At 49.5% G+C, this 20,113-nt stretch overlaps 2 protein-coding genes across 5 annotated transcripts; both read left to right on the top strand.

The window, feature by feature from the left end:
* The first annotated feature begins 765 nt into the window (after positions 1 to 765).
* On the top strand, positions 766 to 14,870 carry RBBP5 (RB binding protein 5, histone lysine methyltransferase complex subunit). Of its 4 annotated transcripts, XR_009820268.1 has the most exons (15): positions 768 to 987; positions 1,136 to 1,161; positions 1,269 to 1,441; positions 2,253 to 2,393; positions 3,493 to 3,655; positions 4,561 to 4,670; positions 4,826 to 4,945; positions 5,201 to 5,354; positions 5,466 to 5,537; positions 6,619 to 6,736; positions 8,188 to 8,257; positions 8,372 to 8,601; positions 9,867 to 10,061; positions 13,025 to 13,397; positions 13,528 to 14,870. XR_009820268.1 is itself a non-coding variant. In XM_062013538.1 (14 exons), exons 1-14 carry the CDS (start codon positions 969 to 971, stop codon positions 13,051 to 13,053), a joined length of 1,503 nt encoding a protein of 500 aa, XP_061869522.1. In that variant the 5' UTR covers positions 766 to 968; the 3' UTR covers positions 13,054 to 14,870. The 4 variants fall into 4 exon arrangements, 3 of the variants coding, with proteins under 3 accessions (XP_061869522.1, XP_061869520.1, XP_061869519.1); XM_062013538.1 differs by having other exon boundaries at positions 766 to 987; positions 9,867 to 9,944; positions 13,025 to 14,870; XM_062013536.1 differs by having other exon boundaries at positions 767 to 987; positions 13,028 to 14,870.
* Positions 13,317 to 18,694, top strand: TMEM81 (transmembrane protein 81). Its single transcript, XM_010207054.2, has 2 exons — positions 13,317 to 13,397; positions 17,270 to 18,694. The coding sequence occupies exon 2, from the start codon at positions 17,296 to 17,298 to the stop codon at positions 18,085 to 18,087; it is 792 nt and encodes a 263-aa protein (XP_010205356.1). The 5' UTR covers positions 13,317 to 13,397; positions 17,270 to 17,295; the 3' UTR covers positions 18,088 to 18,694.
* Positions 18,695 to 20,113: the final 1,419 nt, after the last annotated feature.

A 20,113-nucleotide genomic window follows, 5' to 3' on the forward strand; every position in this document is an offset into this window, starting at 1 on the left:
CCACTTAGGACAAGCTCAAACCCTGAGGCTCAGTGCAGGGAGGAGGAAACCTCCACCTTGGGCTTACAGAAAGGTAGAGGGGAGGTCAGGCCTAAAGTAATTTTTGGAAGCAGAGGTCAGGGCTGGGAGTGAGGTTCACACACAGCTGTGGCTGCAGGGGCTGGGTCACCGCAGGGGTCAAGTACAACCTGAGAGGGGCCAGGAACTTGCTCTGCACTTCAGGCGTCCCAGCTCAGCTTTAACCCCTTCCTTCACCCCTCAGCTGCGGGGCTGAGCTGGGGAACGGTGCACTTGCAGCAGGAAGGAGCTGGATGATGCCAGCACAGGAGGCTCCAGGGCATTACCAGGTGCCTTAAAGCACCACGTACATTAACCCAGGGGATTGTTATTTCCAGTAACCGTCTGGGTTTGAGGCTGCGGGCTGGGCTCCGCCGCAGGACGGGGCACGGACAGAACCGTGCCTGCCCTCGCTCACTGTCCCGAGCGACACGAGTCACTCCTTTTCGCCCGCTCTGTCCTTAGAGCGGAACTGTGCGCGTTCCGGGTGGAAGCCGCCTCTCCGTGCTCCAGCCTCCGTCGGGGCTCTGCGGCCGGGCCGGGGCCGCACAGGACACTAACGGAACCCGCGGAGGCCGCGGCGCAGCCCGCGACGCGCTCCGTGCCCGCCCCGCGCTCCGGCCGCCGCCACCGGAGCCCTCCGCGCGCAGGCGCCGGGGCTGCCCGCCGCGGTGCCTGAGCCCAGCCGCGCTACCGAGCCTCACCGCCGCCAAGGGGAAGGGACGGCGGAGGGCCCGGCGGCCCCGCGCCGGGAAGGGAAGGTCGAGGCGGGTTGTGAGGAGGCGGCGGGCAGCGAGGCTGGAGGAGGAGGAGAGCGGGGATTCGTCAGGCGCACGGCGGCACGGCCGCGGCGCAGGCCCTCAGCGGGGTCCTTCGGCGACGGGCACGGAGGGAGCGGGACGGCGGCCGCGATGAACCTGGAGCTGCTCGGTGGGTCCCGGGCCGGGGGCGGCGGGGCCGGGCCGGCGGCGGGCGGGCGGCGGGGCCCGGCTGTGGCGGGGCCGGGGGCGCCGGCCCGAGCCTCGGGAGCGCCGCGCTCACCCGCCCGCCCTCACTCGCTCTTTGCGTTTCGTTGCAGAGTCCTTCGGCCAGAACTACCCTGAGGTAAACGCGCCCCCCGCCCCCGGGGCCGCCCCCGGCCCGCCGGCTGCTGCGAGCGGCCGGGCAGGGCGGCGGCCTGACCGCCCCCCTCCGCTGCCCTCTCCCCGCAGGAGGCCGATGGCACGCTGGACTGCATCAGCATGGCTCTGACCTGCACCTTCAACCGATGGGGCACGCTGCTCGCCGTGGGCTGCAACGACGGGCGCATCGTCATCTGGGATTTCCTGACCAGGGGCATCGCCAAAATCATCAGCGCTCACATCCACCCTGTCTGCTCCTTGTGGTGAGAACAGGCTCGTGGCTGGGGTTTTATTTCTCAGCACAGCTGAAATCGGTGCTTGGTCATAACTGAGCTGGGAGCTCACGCAGCAGGTGGGACGGTGGGTGCTCGTCTTGGTCAGAATTGGTGCAGAGATTCAGGTGCTCAGATGCCCTGAGAGCTGCTGTTATTGGGGGCATGGATTGCTGCCCGTTCATTCAGGTGCTGGAGTGTGGAGCACAGAAAGGAGCTGGAGCACAAGTTTGATGAGGAGCAGCTGAGGGAATGGGGGTGTTGAGCCTGGAGAAGAGGAGGCTGAGGGCAGCCAGCAGCACTCTCTGACACTCCCTGACAGGAGGCTGCAGGGAGCTGGGGGTCAGGCTCTGCTCCCCAGCAATGAATGACAGGACAAGAGGCAATGGGCTGCAGTTGGCCCAGGGGAGGTTGAGGCTGGAGCTGAAGCAGAACTGTTTCCCTGAGAGGGGTGTGAGCCCCTGTGCCAGGCTGCCCAGGGAGCTGGGGGAGTGCCCAGCCCTGGAGGGATCCCAAAGGCGTGGGGTGAGGTGCTGAGGGCTGTGGGTCAGTGCTGGGCTGGGCAGGGTGAGGGCAGGGCTGGGGCTGCAGCAGCTTCAAGGGCTTTAACAACTCAGCAGGTCTGTGATCCAGTGCCATGCCAGCCCGTTACAGGATACCCACTTACATATCAGGGTAGTTCCCTTTAGAGCATTTGGAAGTGCACTGTAGCTGTCATGGTTTTGTTGGGTTGGGGTTTTTTTTGCATGCATTTTAGGCATTTAAGGAGTAACTTTATTTGAACTGCCTCTCATTGCTGTAGCTGGAGTAGAGATGGTCACAAGCTGGTGAGTGCCTCGACTGATAACATCGTGTCGCAGTGGGACGTGCTCTCGGGAGACTGTGACCAGAGGTTTCGCTTTCCTTCGCCCATCTTGAAAGTCCAGTATCACCCTCGAGACCAGTGAGTCCTGGGGAGGAAACAAAGAAGGGATTGAATGCTTTCCTTTTAGTAGAACTCCTCTCACTTAGGCAGAGTTAATGATTGTTGAAATGTTTTTTGTTGTGCTTCACAAAGTGATTTTTGTTGCCAACGGAATTGCTGTGTATCATTTTGTGGTTGGGACCCAAAGTGGATTTGTTGTGACTCTCTTAGTGTAAAAAATATCAGGATGGGGGGAGAATAAGCAAGGGAACTATTCTTGGAGATGTGTACAGAAATGTATCATTTTGTTCACAACTTACTGCATAAACTTTGAGACTCTTCCAGAGAAGGAAAGGAAGTGAAAGCAGACATCAGCTGGCCTGGCTTCAGCTGGGATGGAGTTATCTTCTCCCTGGTAGCTGTTACAAGGCTGTGTTTTGGATTTAATAGAAGGACTGTGTTGCTACCACACTGATGTTTTAGTTGTTGTCAGGTAGTGCTTATCTTAAGTCAAGGACTTTTCACTCTCCCATGCTTTGCCAAGGAGATGGGGCACCAGAAGCTGGGAGGGATCAGGGCCAGGACAGCTGACCTGAACTAACCAAAGGGCTACTTCATACCATAGGACATCATGCCCAGTATAGAAACTGGTGGGAGGAATTGGGGAGAGCAGTTTATCAGTTGCTGCTTGAGGACAGTCTAGGCATCAGTCAGAGAGCATCAATCAGAGAGTGGTGAGCAGTTCCCTTGTGCTTCTTGGGTTTTATTTCTTGGGTTTTATTTAGTTCATTTGTCCTTCTTGGGTTTTATTTCTTTCTTTATTGTCTTCCTTTTCTTCATCATCATTATTATAACTGATAATTTGATTTCATCTACTAAACTACTCTTATTTCAACCCATGAGTCTTGAGCTTGGGTTTTTTTCCAGTTCCCCCCATCCCCCTGGGGCAGGGAGGAGCAAGTGAGCAGCTGCTGCTTGGTCACTCTCTGGCTTTAAACCACGACACCAGCTTTGTGTCACTTCTGTCACAAGTGTAGCAAAGACAAAAATAAGATGAGATTCTTTTTTTCTGCTTCTAAACATGGGAAATATGTTTTCCAGAGGAGAAACTACTTCCTCTTGGTTTTCCTCTTTGCAGAAACAGAGTTTTGGTTTGCCCCATGAAGTCGGCGCCGGTGATGCTGACGCTGTCGGACTCCAAACACGTTGTTCTGCCTGTGGATGATGATTCTGATCTCAATGTCGTGGCCTCCTTTGACAGGAGAGGGGAATACATTTACACAGGCAATGCCAAGGGGAAGGTGAGACTTCAGCAGGCAGCACTGGATGCAATAGCTTAGATTACTTCCTGTTTTTATCAAGATGTTCGACATTTCAGGGCTGTGTTCTTTGCTTTACTAGACAAAGAAGGCTTCCTGAATCATTGCTAAGGCTCTTGAATCATTGATACTTTGTTGACATCATCTCTGAATAAAGCATCACATTTTATCTTTGAAGGTCTCTAGGCAATCATAGAATGATGGGGGTTGGAAGAGACCTTTAGAGATCATCTAGTCCAACCCTCTGCCAAAGCAGGTCCCACCTAGGTCAGGTCACACAGGAACGTGTCCAGGTGAGTTTGGAAACCTCCTGAGAAGGAGCCTCCACACCCTCCCTGGGCAGCCTGGGCCAGGGCTCCCTCACCTCAGCACCAAAGGACTTTCTCCTTGTGTTTAAATGGAACTTTGTGTGTTCCAGCTTAGTCCTGTTACCCCTTGTCCTATTGCTAGGTACAATAGAAAATAGATGCTGCCCCAACCTCCTGTCACCCACCCTCTAGATATTGGTAAATATTAATGAGCTCCCCCCTCAGGCTTCTCTTCTCCAGACTAACCAGCCCCAGGTCCCACAGCCTTTCCTCAGAAGGAAGATGCTCCATCATCTTTGACAATAGGTGATAGATGAAAGATGATAGATGCTGTATTATCTTTGTCTCAGTTAGGTCTTTGTGTTGCTGTTGGTTTTGACCACATTTGGATCCTTCTCCTGTGTAAATAAACCATCATTTGTCACAGAAACTGCAGCAGAGCTACAGCTGCAGAAGCTCAGCTGTTTCTGTGTAGACTGCTGAGGCTGTTGCCAGGGTTAGTAGCTGATGTGAAAGGTACCAAGAGGGGAATGAATTCCAGTGAAGATTCTGAGTGCCTTCTCTCTCCTTAATCTTCAGATCTTGGTCTTAAAAACAGACACTCAGGATCTTGTTGCTTCCTTCAGAGTGACAACTGGAACCAGCAACACCACAGCTATTAAATCGATTGAATTTGCTCGGAAAGGAAGGTGAGTGACTTCATCTGTCAAGTGATGCCTCTGAAGAGGAGTTGAAAACTGTAGAGCAGACTGACAGAGGATATTAAAATCCCCCATAGTGTATTCTGTTTCTTGTTTTCTTAGTCTTTTAATGCAGTGCATGTTCTGTGCCTTCCTTCCCACAGCTGCTTTTTGATAAACACAGCTGACAGGATCATCAGGGTGTACGATGGCCGGGAAATTCTGACTTGTGGAAGAGATGGGGAGCCTGAACCTATGCAGAAGCTGCAGGATTTAGTGAATAGGTAAGAGGCAGCAAGGCTGAGCTTCACTTGAGGAAGAGAGGTTTGTGTGCTCAGCACTAAGGGGAGTCTGGATGAAGGGCAATTGGGGATTTTACTTAGTGAAACGGGCAGATGTTTTCATTTGAAGTTTAACTGTTAGTTGTGGATGGCAGTATGTAAGATCTCACTCTGAGGAACAAGCCTTTCCCACAGTTCTCCCCCCTTTATGCTGTGCTGTTGCTTAGCTTTAACTTGTGATGCTGTCTTTGCATGCAGGACACCATGGAAAAAGTGCTGTTTCTCTGGTGATGGTGAATATATAGTGGCAGGCTCAGCACGACAACATGCTCTGTACATTTGGGAGAAAAGTATTGGAAACCTAGTGAAAATCCTCCATGGGACCAGAGGAGAGCTGCTCTTGGATGTAGCAGTAAGGAAGATGCCTGTTATTACTCTGTTTCTGGTTGTTTTGAAAACTTAAGTTTTCTTAATTCCACTTAGCAATCAAGCTCCTTCTCTTTTCTCTTCCCAATGAATCCAGTGGCATCCTGTCCGACCCATCATAGCTTCTATTTCCAGTGGTGTTGTGTCAATATGGGCCCAGAATCAAGTGGTAAGTGCTTTAGATCCTTTCCTTACAGGGATTCCCCAGTGGTCTCTGGCCATAGCAGACTGAGTGGTTGCATGTTGAAATCCTTCATTAAATCCCCATTCAACAAACTGCCTAACTTCATGTACGTTTGCCAGCTTGTTGGATGTGAGGAGGGTACTCACAGTTCAGTTGCTGAACTAGTAGGGCTTTGCTCTGCCCTTGTGAGACCACATCTGGGATAATGTGTCCAGCTCTAGGCCCCTCAGCTGCAGAAGGACAGGGAGCTGCTGCAGAGAGCTCAGCACAGGGCACAGAGATGCTGGAGGGAGTGGAGCATCTGCCTTGTGCTGAAAGGCTGAGGGAGCTGGGGCTCTGCAGCTTGGAGAAGAGGAGCCTGAGGGCTGAGCTCAGTCATGTTCCAAACCCATCAAGGGTGGGTGTGAGGAGGCTGGAGCCAGGCTGTGCTCAGGGATGGCCAATGACAGGACAAGGGGCAACGGGCACAAGCTGCAACAGAAGAGGTTCCAGAGAAACACAAGGAGGAATTTGTTCCCTGTTGAGGTGAGGGAGCACTGGCAGGGGCTGCCCAGAGGGGCTGTGGAGGCTCCTTCTCTGGAGACATCCCAAACCCAGCTGGATGAGTCCCTGTGTGCCCTACTCTAGGTGTCCTGCTGTCAGGGGGGTTGCACTGGATGAGCTTTGGAGCTCCCTTCCAGCCCTTGAGATTCTGTGATTTGCATTAAGTCTGAAATATCATCCCAGGGACATTTTGTGTAGGAATGGTGCCCTTCTGAATGTGATGTTAAAGTTTAAGGAGATCTGAGGGAGCAAGCCAGACCCAAAGTGGCTAAATGTGAATGCACAGCTTTGGTTTGTGATGTACAGTGCAGTGTTTCAGGAGTATTACTGTGTTGTATTTTCAGTAGGAACTAACTTGGTGCAAGTTCTACTTTGGTGTGTGACTCTGGACACAAGTGAGGCTTGATTTGTGTGTGGCTTGGGGAATCTTAATGCAGAATGAGATTGTACTTGTGTGAGTCTTCACTGTGGATGTTGTTCCTCTGCATAAAGTAAAACAAATCCCTTTGAATTTGTGGTTTAGGAAAACTGGAGTGCCTTTGCACCTGACTTCAAAGAGCTGGATGAAAATGTAGAGTATGAAGAGAGAGAGTCAGAGTTTGACATTGAAGATGAAGATAAGAGTGAACCAGAACAGACAGGTATTGCACAAAGTGTGTTTCTGTTTAGCAAATAGTTTGTGATCTGACTACATGACCATAGTGAAAAACAGTGGCCATGGTAGGCCATGTGGGTGGTAAATGACAAGACAGGAGTGGCCAAATGATGTGTGAACTAACATGGGCAGTATGATTCCTGCCCACTAGCATGCAATGCTACTTTAGAAATGCCTTCCCTTTCCAGTGTAAATTTAAAGCAGAAAGTGGCACCAAAGAGTCATTGCTGGGACTGGTGCTGTTCAACATATTCATTAGTGACCTTGCTGAGGGAACAGAGGCACTGTCAGAAAGTTTGCTGAGGATACTGAACTGGGGGCGGTGGCTGACACCCCAGAGGCTGTGCTGCCATCCAACCAGACCTGGACAGGCTGCAGGGGTGGGCAGAGAGACATCCAATGAAACTCAACAAAGGCAAGTGTAGAGTCTTACATCTGGGAAAGAACAACCCCATGTACCAGCACAGGCTGGGGAATGAACTCTTAGAGAGTAATGTAGGGGAAAGGGAGCTGGGGGTGCTGGTGGGCAGCAGGATGAGCCTGAGCCAGCAACGTGCCCTCGTGGCCAAGAAGGCCAATGGCAGCCTGGGCTGGGTCAGAAGGGCTGTGGGCAGCAGGTCAGAGAAGTTCTGTTGCCCCTCTGCTCTGCCCTTGTGAGACCACAGCTGGAATATTGTGTCCAGTTCTGGGCCCCTCAGCTGCAGAAGGACAGGGAGCTGCTGCAGAGAGCTCAGCACAGGGACACAGAGATGATGGAGGGAGTGGAGCATCTCCCTTGTGCTGAAAGGCTGAGGGAGCTGGGGCTCTGGAGATATCCCAAACCCAGCTGGGTGAGTTCCTGTGTGCCCTGCTCTAGGTGATACTGCTCTGGCAGGGGGGTTGCACTGGATGGGCTTTGGAGGTCCCTCCCAGCCCGTGACACTCTGTGATCTGTGATTTCTTGCTATACAGGCTTGCACTCAAGAGCAGCAGTGCTGGATGTGAGTTGCTGATACTTGCAGCGTGGCCACTTGGTGGGGCCAAACGTGTAGGGAAGGGCTACAGTTCAGCTCTGGAAAGAAAGGATTATTCCCCTTGTACCCTCGAGGGGGAACTCTGTGGTACACTGGGAACGATCCTTTCTTCCACAGAGCTCCCCTCATTACCAGGCTTTGCAGCACTTCTCAGGTTCAGATGAGTTGTTTAGCAGTTTGTAATGTTGAAGTGTGATGTTGGCTTGTGGGAATTAAGCATTAAAGTAAATTTTATCCCATTTACAACTAGTTTAGTGAAAACAACAAAGCATTTGGGAGATTTTACCTCTTTCATCTGGCTTTGTTACTGGTGTCTTACAACAACAGATCTGTAATGGCAAATAGACATTTAAGCACAATCAGTCCATTCCTTTCTAAATGATTTTACCTGTTCCTTACTGTCTTTACTTCACGTGGTTTTCAGGTGCTGATGCTGCAGAAGATGAAGAAGTGGATGTCACTAGTGTGGATCCCATTGCTGCCTTCTGTAGCAGGTGAAAGAATATTTGACTTTAAGTATGAATACACAATGTAGCACTAATATTTCCTGCCTTACTATGGTAGAATAACCCCCAGTTTTAAATGAAAGCATTTTTTTTCCCTCCCAGTGATGAAGAGCTGGAGGACTCCAAGGCTCTGCTTTACTTACCCATTGCCCCTGAAGTTGAAGATCCAGAAGAAAACCCCTATGGCCCTCCACCAGATGCAGTTCAGAGTTCTTTAAGTGATGAGGGAATAGGTTCTGAGAAGAAGAGGCAGTCCTCCTCTGATGGACCTCAAGCACCAAAGAAGAAGCCCAAAACCACCAACATTGAACTGCAAGGAGTACCTAATGATGGTGTGTAGAAGCTTGAGAGTTGTTTTAGTGTCTGTTCTGCATCTGAGGTGGGTTTTAGCTTTGTCTGAAGACCAGAAGTTCAGAGGGTCACTCCTTAATTCCTTCATTTGAAGTTGCTTCTCAATAGAATTATAGAACCATAGGATGGTAAGAGTTGGAAGGGACCTTTAGACATCATCCAGTCCAACCCCCCTGCAGAAGCAGGGTCACCTAGATCAGGTCACACAGGAACGTGTCCAGGTGGGTCTTGAAGAGCTCCAAGGAAGGAGCCTCCACACCCTCCCTGGGCAGCCTGGGCCAGGGCTCCCTCACTCCAACACTGACACACTTTGTCTTTATGTTTCAATGGAGCTGTTTGTGTTCCACCTTCATCCCATCACCCCTTGTCCTGTTGCTAGGTACAATAGAAAAAAAGTGTTGCCTCAACCTCCTGACACACTGCTTTTAGATATTTGTAACTATTAATGAGCTCTCCCCTCAATCTCCTCCAGGCTGAACAGCCCCAGGTCCCACAGCCTTTCCTCACAAGGAAGATGCTCCAGTCCCCTGATCATCTTGATGGCCCTGCACTGGCCTCTCTCCAGCAGTTCCCTGTCCCTCTGCAGCTGGGGAGCCCAGAACTGGTCCCAGGACTCCAGATGAGGCCTCAGCAGATATGGCAGAGCAGAGGGGGAGCAGAACCTCCCTGGCCCTGTGCCCACACTCTCTTGCTGGCAGCCATTGGCCTTGCCCACGAGGCCACGTTGCTGCTCATGGGCAGTTTATTCTCAGCCAGCACTGCCAGGTCTGTCTCCTGGAGCTGCTCTCCAGCAGGTCACCCCCAGCCTGTGCTGGTGCAGGGGGTTGTTCCTCCCCAGCTGCAGGACTCTGCTTTTGCCCTTGGTGAACCTCAGCAGGTTCCTCTCTGCCCAGCTCTCACTGAATGGCAGCTCAGCCTCTGTTCAATCAGCCAGTGCTCCCAGTTTGGTGCCATCAGGGCACTTGCTGAGGGTCCCTCTGTCCCCTCATCCATGTTGTTTATGAAGATGTTGAACAAGACTGGCCTCAGAACCCATCCCTGTGGAACCCCACTGGCCACAGACCTTCAACTCAATCCCATCCAATAGCCCCCAGCTCTGCAAACTTGGCATTCCCAAGCTAGGAGTGAGCAAAGGCCTCCTGCAGCTGTGGTTTGGTTTGTTGAATGCTGTTTATAGCTAAGCAGGGGCTGTATGTGCTGCCAGAATTACCTCAAGGGCTAATTCCCTTGCATTGTCTCTCCACAGAAGTCCATCCGCTGCTGGGTGTGAAGGGAGATGGTAAATCCAAGAAGAAGCAAGCAGGCAGGCCTAAAGGATCAAAAGGTAAAGACAAAGATTCTCCATTTAAACCGAAACTCTACAAAGGGGACAGAGGTGCTTTACCTCTGGAAGGAGCAGCGAAGGGTAAAGTGCAGGCGGAGCTGGGACAGCCTTTGACAGGTAAGGAACCCAGTGGGAGTGTTGGTGGCTTGCTTGGTGGCCTTGCTTTGTACAGACCCTTACTGTGATGTAGTCATAGCATTTTCTCATCCCCAAGTGGCACTTGCTCACTAAATGTTTAGCTGCTGTCAAGGACAGGCAAAACTGTACATGTTTGGAAGTGGAAATGCATTCAGTGTTTGCCATAGAAACTCATCCCTGAGCCTGTGTTATGCACAGGAAGAGCATGGAAGGCTTTCAGCAGGGGTTGAGCACTGTTTCATTGATAACTCCAGCCTCTGTGCTTGAATCAGCTCTTACATAAAAGCAGCAACCATGCTTGGGTTGGGTGAGTTGGTTCTGAGGGAGGGGGGGAAATGCAAACAGGGAAGGATTCTGAAGGTGAAGTTGTCATTTTGTGCCATCAGTACTGGGCAGAGTGATGAAGGCTGGAAATGTTCTGTAAGCAGAACCAAGAAATGGAGCATTGCTAATGGTCTGTTTGATAAATGAACCCTGAGAGAAGATTCAGGAGCTGGATTTTCTATTCCTAGCTATACAGTGGTTAAATTCCTGCTGTAAATCAGGATAGGTTTTGATGGGCTTTTTTCCTCCCCACCCCTTTGGAGGTTTTGATCTTCTTTTGTTGTGCACTAAAACAGGACTGTTGCAGTTATCTGTGTTGGGGCTCAGTCTTAATCTCAGAAACACTGGTTCCCACGTGTCTCATTTGCTACTTCAGCTTCTTATTTGGGAAAGGCCCAAGCAGAGGGAGTTATGGGTTTATGTGATGTGGATTCCTTCTCTCTGATTCTGTAACAAAGAACTCAGAGTAATTGATGTACCAAGTTTTGCATTTCCTTGAACTCAGCAGCAGCTGCTGTGAATTTTAGACTGTGCAGATGTGATTTTATCTCCCCTCCCTTCCTTCCCTCACTGCTGCTCCTGTGCTACCCACCTTGCTCCATGTCCTTCCTGCTCAACTCCTGTTAACATTTGCTTGCACTAGTACTGATAAGTGCTGTTTGCAGAGAAAGGGAATGGGTTCAAAGCTTCCATTTCATCCTTTCACATTGCCCCTTGCAATATCCAGAGGTGAAACAGGTAGCCAAGAGTATCCTTAGCTCTTGTTTGTAGCCTGGGAGGTTGTTGATTAACTTCTAGTGTCAGATTGATGCTCTTTTGACTTTGCAGGTCATTAAAGGGCATCTGATATGCTTTAAAGTAGGATGGTAGGGAGCTATGTGAACTGTGTAGATCCTCATCTGGTGTCTCTTGGTATCTGTTACCCATCCTGACCTCTGTACCATGCTGCATGGAAGACCAAACTGTCAGTTTCATCAGCAGGCCTGTAGATTGCTTTCTTCTCTCACCCTGCTAATGAACATGCAAAAGGATACAAATGAGAAAGGATCATGCACTGGAAACTTAATGTGGCTTCCAAAATGAATTGCAGGCTCAAAATAACCCCAGTGCTGGATATTTTGACTTTGCCATGTTGAAGGAGCTATATATATAAGCAGCCTGTTTCCAGAGAAGCAGTTTTAACAGCAGGTAGTTTTGTTGACCTTTCTGGAGTGATGCTGATGTCATTTCATTATCAACTTGTTTTCCTGATTTGATTGATCCATGTTTGTGGATGAGTCTCTGTGTTTACCCACCTTCTTGCAGCTTGTGATCACTGTTGCATCAGTCTGTTCTGAGAGCTGGGGAGATAATACTCCTGTTTCCTCTGACATATTTCAAATGGAGCAACATTCTGGGCAGATTCCTTGTTGTTTTGTTTTTCACATGTCCTTGCAGAGCTGTATTTGGGAGGATTTTGGTGTGCTGTTGCTGGTAGGGCTCCCATGGAGTTGTTATGATCTAGTCTGACTTGCTCACAAAGACAACAGTGGAATTTTACTGCTGCTGAGCTTGTCATGTGCATCCTCGTGCCTGTAAGCAATTCCTTCAGCTTAATTGAGATGTAGGCAAATAACATTGCTATGAGGGACTTCTGCCTCTCATCAGGACCTGTTCTTGGGCTTCCTTCTACACTCCTGGTGACTTGAGAGGATCTAATAGATCCATTCAGAAGATCTCAGAGGTTCATATTGGAAGTGTCTTAATATGAGTCATGTAATAAGAACAGATTGTTCACTGATAGGAGCTGTCACTTGTCACAGTAGTCCTTTAGTCCCTGACACTCATGTCTCTCTCCCTTCCTTCTCTTTGTGGCTTGTGCTTAAAATTCCTGGCTTAGGCAGCCAATTTTTTTCCTCTGGAGGTTGCTGATGTGCAAATACCTGGAGCCAGATTTGCCTTTTCTGCCTGTCATGCACAAAGCTTGTTAAACCTCCCTGTTCCTTGTGCTGTTGCTTTCTGAAGTTTGCTAATCAGTCTGTAAAACAGACAAGCATCTCTCCTCTGTTTGCTCATGTGCCACTTCTTCCTGCAAGCCTGGGGGAAGTGTGGCTGTGTCCTGTGCTGTGCAGTCTGGCAGGAAAGGTCTTCTTAAAGGTGCTACATCCAAATGAGCTTTCAGTATGAACAAACTCAGCAGCTTGATCCAATTTTTAAAGGGCCTTTTAATGTTTGATGACTGAAATCTTAGGGCAGTGTGGTTTAACCCAAACTGGGCTGGAACTTGCTGTTTGCAGCTGTGCTTTTGCTCTGAGATTTTTTGGGGGGGATTGATGAATCAAAGTGGTGACAGCAGGTAAGTTTGCTTGCAACTTTGTGGAGTAAAAGCTCAAAGAGTTCCTCAGCCACCTCGTCCCTGCCTGTGCACGTGGTCTCAGGTACAACTGCAGAAACACTGGAGCTCTTCATTTGTCACAGGCAGCATTGTGTTGATGACAACTCATTCTCAAAGGAATGGCTTTTCTTGTTCTCTTTCATTTATTGTTCTGGAAATGCTGCCATGTTTGGTGGTCTCTGGTTTCTGGTAGCATCTGTTGGAGTCTGGTTGCTTATTTTTCACCTGTCTTTGATCTCTTTAGCAGGTGGTGCAATCTCAGAATTGTTATGAAGACACTCTTCTCTATCTTCCTGTATTCTTTCCTATATTGGCACCCTAATGTGGAAAATAGATGAAATGCTCAGTCAGAGTGGACTGACTCATACAGCAGACTGATTGTTCATGGATTCAGGGAGTGACTTTTGTAACAAGTTGGATATGGAAGAGGAAGCGGCCTTCATTCCTCCTTAACTGCCTCTTCATGGAACAGTGTGAGATGCTGACTCTCAGGTCATGGCCATTTGCAAAGAGACTCCTTGGACTGCCTTTGTGTTGACACACACAACTAATTCTGAAGTGAGCTGCTCCCCAGCACTCTGCCACTCCAGAGCTTGATCAGCCATTGTCTTCTAAAGGTTGGGGTTGGTTTGTTTTCCCTTTGTTCCTGGATTGAAGACTACCCAAAGTGTGTGTTTTTATTCCTGATGCCACCTGACTGTGTATCCTGCAAAACTTCCCTTTCTTTGCTGTTCATTTTCATTTCAGTGGGTTGTAAATCCTGTGCCAGCTGCATTTCCTCATCAGCTTTTCTGTTAGCTCAGTTAAGATGTCTCCTGTGCTGACATGCCTAATGAAACGCTGCTGCTGATTACGTGCCAGGTTTGATTTCATCTCAAGGGGACAGAGATCCTCTATCTGAAGGTCCTCTGAAGTCTGCAAAGAATGAAGCTTCATGTTGGGAATATTTTAGTCATGAAGGATGATTCTGCTTATGGGAGAAGGAACAAATGAAAGTAGCTCTAGATAAAAGACTCGGTTTATGTGCTTCCTTCTAAGCCTGGGATATGAAAAGCTGTGTTGGCAGTTTCTTCCTGTCCTTGCAAGTGTTTTTATTCTGCCTCTTTACTGTGAGGTGCCCTACCAGAAATAATTGGTTTCCTCCCTAGCTGGTGGGTACTGGCAGTTAGAGAAAAAACAGCCAATATTGCACTGAACTGAAACAGTTGTTTCAAGGCTTTTCCCCCCCCTCACTTCTGGATCAGGAATGGAAGAAAGGTGAATGCTAACAGCTCACTGCTAACAGCTCACTCCCAGCCATGATTGAACCTTTTCTTCTTTAAAGATTGTTGCAATTACTTTCCTTGTGGGGCTGGAAAGAGACCCTTTCTCTCTCCAATACCTGACACTTCTCTGAATTAGCCCAACCACCTGTTAGAAGAAAGTTCTCACTCCTGATGCCCTTTGGTTTATTGACTGTTACAGTTCCCAACTGCAACTGCTTTCAGTTTTTCCCCAGATGTAATTACTGAGATCATCCCTCCACATTGAAATGTTAACAGTATCCTGCAGTAACTCAGGAGTCACAAAGAGATGTGATTAACTTTGCAGTTGAAAGCATGGAGTGGTTGCATAGAAAGAAGCACTAGAAAAGACATTGGAAATCAGGTGGTGCTTTTTAACTGGGTGTTTTCATTCCTGGCTTCAGTCCAGTGGCCTGTTTCATTTAATGAATCTCATTCCCATGCTACAGCATTAGATTTCTTTGTTCTTGCTGCTTGTTGGATGAGTCACATCTTTCCTGGAAGGCTTTTATGTTGAATGCACCTATGTGTGGTGTGGCTGACCTCACCAGCTTTCAGACATGCACAGGCAATGGTTCTCTTAAGATTTGGTTTCTAAAGCCTTTGATTTGCCACAGGCTCCAGCCTTTGTTTTTGTTAAAACCTCTCTGTACAGTGTATATGTCCTTGGTTTACTTTCCTCCATCCCTTATTTTATTGGTATCTGTAGTTTTGTACAATATTTGTCAGATCCTGCCTTGATGATGGTAGTAAAAGGTGATGGTAGCTTTGTGTTTGTAAATAAAGAGGGATGGTTTATTTCCTAGAGTCAATGGGTAAGTCTTGGCTTTTCCATACTTCTATGGTGTTTATATTGTGATGGTGATTTGGGACCCTGCAGGGCAGCTCCCCTGTGGTCACAAACATATTTTGCCTTTGCAGCTGGTGTGATGGGGTTTGGTTTTTTTAGGGTGGCATTGGGTGGTTCATCCCTTTGCAAGGCACAGAAGGAAATGTGTAGTCTAATAAAAGACTTGAGAGAGTTCAGCACAGGGACACAGAGATGGTGGAGTGGAGCATCTCCCTTGTGATGAAAGGCTGAGGGAGCTGGGGCTCTGCAGCTTGGAGAAGAGGAGCCTGAGGAGTGAGCTCAGTCATGTTACAAACCCATCAAGGGTGGGTGTGAGGAGGCTGGAGCCAGGCTGTGCTCAGGGATGGCCAGTGACAGGACAAGGGGCAACGGGCACAAGCTGCAACAGAAGAGGTTCCAGAGACACAGCAGGAGGAATTTGTTCCCTGTTGAGGTGAGGGAGCACTGGCAGGGGCTGCCCAGAGGGGCTGTGGAGGCTCCTTCTCTGGAGACATCCCGAACCCAGCTGGATGAGTTGCTGTGTGCCCTGCTCTAGGTGTCCTGCTCTGTCAGAGGGGTTGCACTGGATGAGCTTTGAAAGTCCCTTCCAACCCTTGAGATGCTGTGATTCAGTGAAAAGCCCCATGTAGCAGCCTGGGTGCTCTGAGGCAGGTGAAAGGGGAGCTGGAGACAAAGTGTGCTGGGTATGGAGTGCACCTCCAGGGCAACTGGATGTGGCAAATGCATGTGCTGGATATTCAAAAGTCTTTGTTTTAATCAATTAACAAGTCCTGGGAAGAGAAATACAGATATTCATTAGTGCTGTTGAAGAACATGGTAGTCCAAATCCTTTCTGCAGTCCTTAATTCACTTGCTGCTTAAGGTGACACTGACTTTGTTTGGAACTGCCTTGACCATCAAAAAGAACCCAACAGGGATTGTTCTCATGAAGAGCTTCAGCAGTGTGTTGTTCCCTTGGGATGCTTGAGCACTAAGGTCTGTTGCACTGGGATGTCTCTTCTTCAAGCACTTTGCTGCAGTGACAGCAGATGAGTGGTTTCTGGTTTACAGCTGCCCTAGTTGAATGCAGAGGTTTTGTTTTGGCTGTGGTTTGGAATTGGGGACTGTATGTGACAGAGCCCAGGGCTCAGGCTTGTGGCTCTGCTGGATGGTGCCATGAGGCCCATGAGGGCCAGTGCTGTTGAATCCCTCCTGAGTCTGACAGTGGCCATCAAGAGCCTAATACAATGCTGAGTCTCACCTTGGAGGACTTGTTTTGGCTTCAGACTTTGTTCTTTGTTCTCCCTCAGAAGGTTTGGGGCCACATTCTGAGCTGGGCAGTGAGACTGTGACATCAGCACCACTGCCCTGGGAACGTGGGCTCCCAGAGACTGCTGTCAGTGCTTACTTACTGCTCACTTCCCTTGGATGTCTCTGCCATCAGACTGTTCTAGAGGCTGAAACTGTGTTTGAATAATCCTGGTAATTTGGGGGGTGCTTTTGGGATGTGTGTTTATGCCACATCTGTGCAGATGCTGTGGGAGGAATGATCATTTCCTTATGCTCACCAGCACTGTGTGAAGGATTCCAGTACTGATTTCTTACATTGCTTTATAGTGTGGTGGGAAAATGAATCTGGAACAGGGCTTCTTTACAGTGGAAATTCATCTGAAGTAGTAGAGTTATAGAATCATGGAATAGTTTTGGTTGGGAGAGGCCTTTAAGCCCATGGAGTGCAGCCTCTGTCCCAGACCTGTCACCCACCAGCCCATTGCCCTTAGTGCAACACCCACCCAGCTCTGAAACCCCTCCAGGGATGGTGACTCCAGCAGCTCCCTGGGCAGCCCCTTCCAATGCCTGACAGCCCTGGCACCAAAGAGATTCCTCCTCACATCCAGCCTCAACCTCCCCTGGTGACACTTGAGGCTGTTTCCTCTTGTTCTGTTGCTTGTTACCAGGGGGAACAGACCCACCCCAACTCCCTACAGCTTCCCTTCAGGTGGTTGTAGAGAGTGAGGTCTCCCCTGAGCCTTCTCCAGGCTCAACAGCCCAGGTACTGTCAAATCTTACAGAGAAGGGAGGATCTGGTGTTTTGAAATTGCCAAACAGATGCCATTTGATGGAATCCAGTGGATGGAAACATTCTGTGGCCTTGTTCCAGGAGCTGGGATTCACTCTTGGTGTTGTGACCGACAGCAACGTGTCCCATCTCCTTTGGCACTGTTTGTACTTCAAGCCTGTCTTGTCAGAGGCCTTTTCCTCATGGAAGGGTCAGGTCTCTGCAGATGATGACAGTGGGATTTCAGAAATACTAAGTCTGAGGGTTTACAAAGGATGATTTTGTGGGGTTTTGACCACTGGATTTCCGTGGCTTTAGGAAGTTGCCTGGTTGATGACCCTGAGATGAAGAACAGCCTCGTGCTTGCGGTGTTCCTGTGGGCTCTCTGGCTGCCACTGGTGCTTCCCATGGACAAAGTGACCATCCCAGCAGCACTGAAGTCAGCTGTGGTTAAAGTGGCCGTGAACAGCACGCCCTGCAGCGTTACCTGTGGGCTGGGGGTCAGGCTGGAGGAGCTGTGTGAGATCACACCCGCTGGAGAGAGGAAGAATTGCACCACACACACCTCCAGCTGCCTGACTAACTGGATCTGTGGCTTACTGCACTTCACCATCCCTGCAGGCAAACCCTTCCAGATCAGCTGCCTGACCTCAGATGTGATGGGCCTTGGTAGCCAAGCCTATAAGTACACATGGAGGCTTGCCCAGGGCCTTGTCACCACCAATGATGTGCTGTTCAACCCTTTCAGAAACCCCAGCCCTGATGTCAGGCTTTCCCCTGCCAAGGAGTCTGATGCAGGGACCTACCGATGCGACGTGCAGATGAGAAAGACATTCAAAGTCATCAAGAGGGTCTACTTTGGGGTCAGAGTGATCCAAAGTGACTTGGTGGATCTCAACTTTCAGAAGTCCTTGACTTGGGAACAGAAGTTAACAGCAAACAAGGAGAAAGGGAACACAGAAAGCAACACCTGGGAGGAAGCGAAAGAGCAGCAGCTGTTGTGGCAGGAATTGCTGTATGAATGCTTGGTAGGGGTTGGAAGTGGGGTGATTGCAGGTGTCTTGGTGAGTGTGGCTGTCTACTTTGTGCAGAAGAAGTTGAGAAGGAGAGCTGTAGAAAACCAAACTGAGCTGTGACTTGTGTCTGTGTCTCTTTAGGAGTGGTGCTGCACAATGGGATGGTGACTGTCAGGTGGAGAAATTAAAAGTACCCAGTTTATTAGCAAATCTTTTCTTAAGCCTCAGAGTCTGGTAAGTCAGTCCAGGGCTGTCAAAGCAGAGCTTGTAGTGTAGAATCATTCCAGCTGAAAGAGACCTTTAAGCCCATGGGGTGCAGCCTCTGTCCCAGCCCTATCATTCACCAGCCCATTGCCCTCAGTGCAACACCCACCCAGCTCTGAAACCCCTCCAGGGATGGTGACTCCAGCAGCTCCCTGGGCAGCCCCTTCCAATGCCTGACAGCCCTGGCACCAAAGAGATTCCTCCTCACATCCAGCCTCAACCTGAGTCTTAACAGAGTAGTGCTGGCAGTAGCTGCAGGGGGCAAAGGCAGTTTGCCTCCCCATGTGAAAGGATGGTCTGGGATGGTCCAGGAAGGACTTAAAGGACACTGAGGCACAGAAAACTGCCTGTTGCTCACTGCTGCCTTCCTGTGCCCCTCTAATGGGCCTTTATTTTAACTCCAGCTGTTTGGGGTTGCTTTTATTTGGGTAATAACTTAATAATCCTTATTCCTGTCTTATTTCCTCCACTTTCTTCTGCCTTGCTGAGAACTGTGTGGTGTGAGCTGACACAGATCACTGTTTGGTAGATGGTGTTTGTCCAGCAAGAGGTACAAAAGAAGTAAGGACACACTTCCAAGGTGGGCTTACAGACCAAGTTTTCTGGCTGGCTGGTGTCCTTTCCTTCAGATCCAAATGGTCTGGTCTCAGGAGCTGTGGGGCAGTGTGAGGATGAGGAGTGGATCACCTGCTTCCTCTGGAGAGATTAATCACCTTCCACTAAGAGCCTGGAAACCTGTAAAGCATCTTCAAGCATTAGCTTGGAGCTTACCCTCTTCCCTTTGTAGTGTAGAACAGTGAAGCACTGAGGAGCACAGGCAAGCCTTCAATTTGAGCACTGCTGCTTGGGAACATAACTGGGGGCTTTTAATCATGACTCAGTGCTGAGCTCATTCCTAAAATCTTTAAAAGGGGAGGAAGGGAAGAGCTCAGTGGGCTTGTGGATCTTTCATTTTTCCTGGTGATTAATAGGTAGCAAATCATGCAGCAACCCAGTAGGGAGTATTGTTTCCCCCTTGGTAGCAGAAGCCACAGAGGGACCTATTAAGTGCCTTTTCTTTCTACTTTCTGTCTCTTTATTTTACAGTAAACAACTATATTAACTTTTCTTTCTGTGAAGTAAAATACATGGCTGCACAGCACCCCCAACTCCAGGGACAATAATGATACAACTCTAATGTTAAGGATTGAAGCCTCTTGTTTTTTTACCAGAACAACAGCAGCAAAAGCTTTAACACAGAAAGGGGAGGATGGAGAAGTAAACACCTTATTTGCAGAGAGCCCTGCATAAAAAACAATGAGCCAGATCTTTGTGGGCAGGGAAGTAGATAAGAAAGGTATCAGGGCAATGATGTGTGGGACCTGGGCTTGTCTTGTTGCTTGTGAGTGGAGAGGCAAGACAGGCATCAGGCTTGGTGCCCAGTTTGTGGTTCCACTGAGTTCTGTTTCTGTGGGGAAGCTTTAATGGGCACCACAAGCATCAGAAGTTTGGAGATGTGGGGGAACCATTGCTGGGCAGTGACAGGAGATGCCTTGGGGAGGATGCACTGTCCCTTCCTGATGCCTGGGGTGAGCCTCAGGGAGGGGCCAGGAGGATGGCAACACACAGACAGCAAGGGACTGAATGGCCTTGTGCTGTCTGATGAGCAGGTCCCATGGGTCAGAGGCTCCTGGATGGTGATTCAGTTGTCCCAAGATTTTCTTCCTTCTGTTCTTGAACAGATTCCTCTGAGTCAGCCCCACACAGTGCTGGTGTCTCCTGTGCTCAGTGCTGGCTTTACCTTCACTCAGCTCTTCCCTCTGGCTCTGCAGTGTTTTTCTCTGCTGCTGTTCCATGGCTAGAAGCATGTGCTGCTCCTCTGAGCCTTGTTGCTGTATTCCCC

The sequence above is a fragment of the Colius striatus genome, chromosome 22 (genome assembly GCF_028858725.1).
Source record: "Colius striatus isolate bColStr4 chromosome 22, bColStr4.1.hap1, whole genome shotgun sequence".
Lineage (NCBI taxonomy): Eukaryota > Metazoa > Chordata > Aves > Coliiformes > Coliidae > Colius > Colius striatus.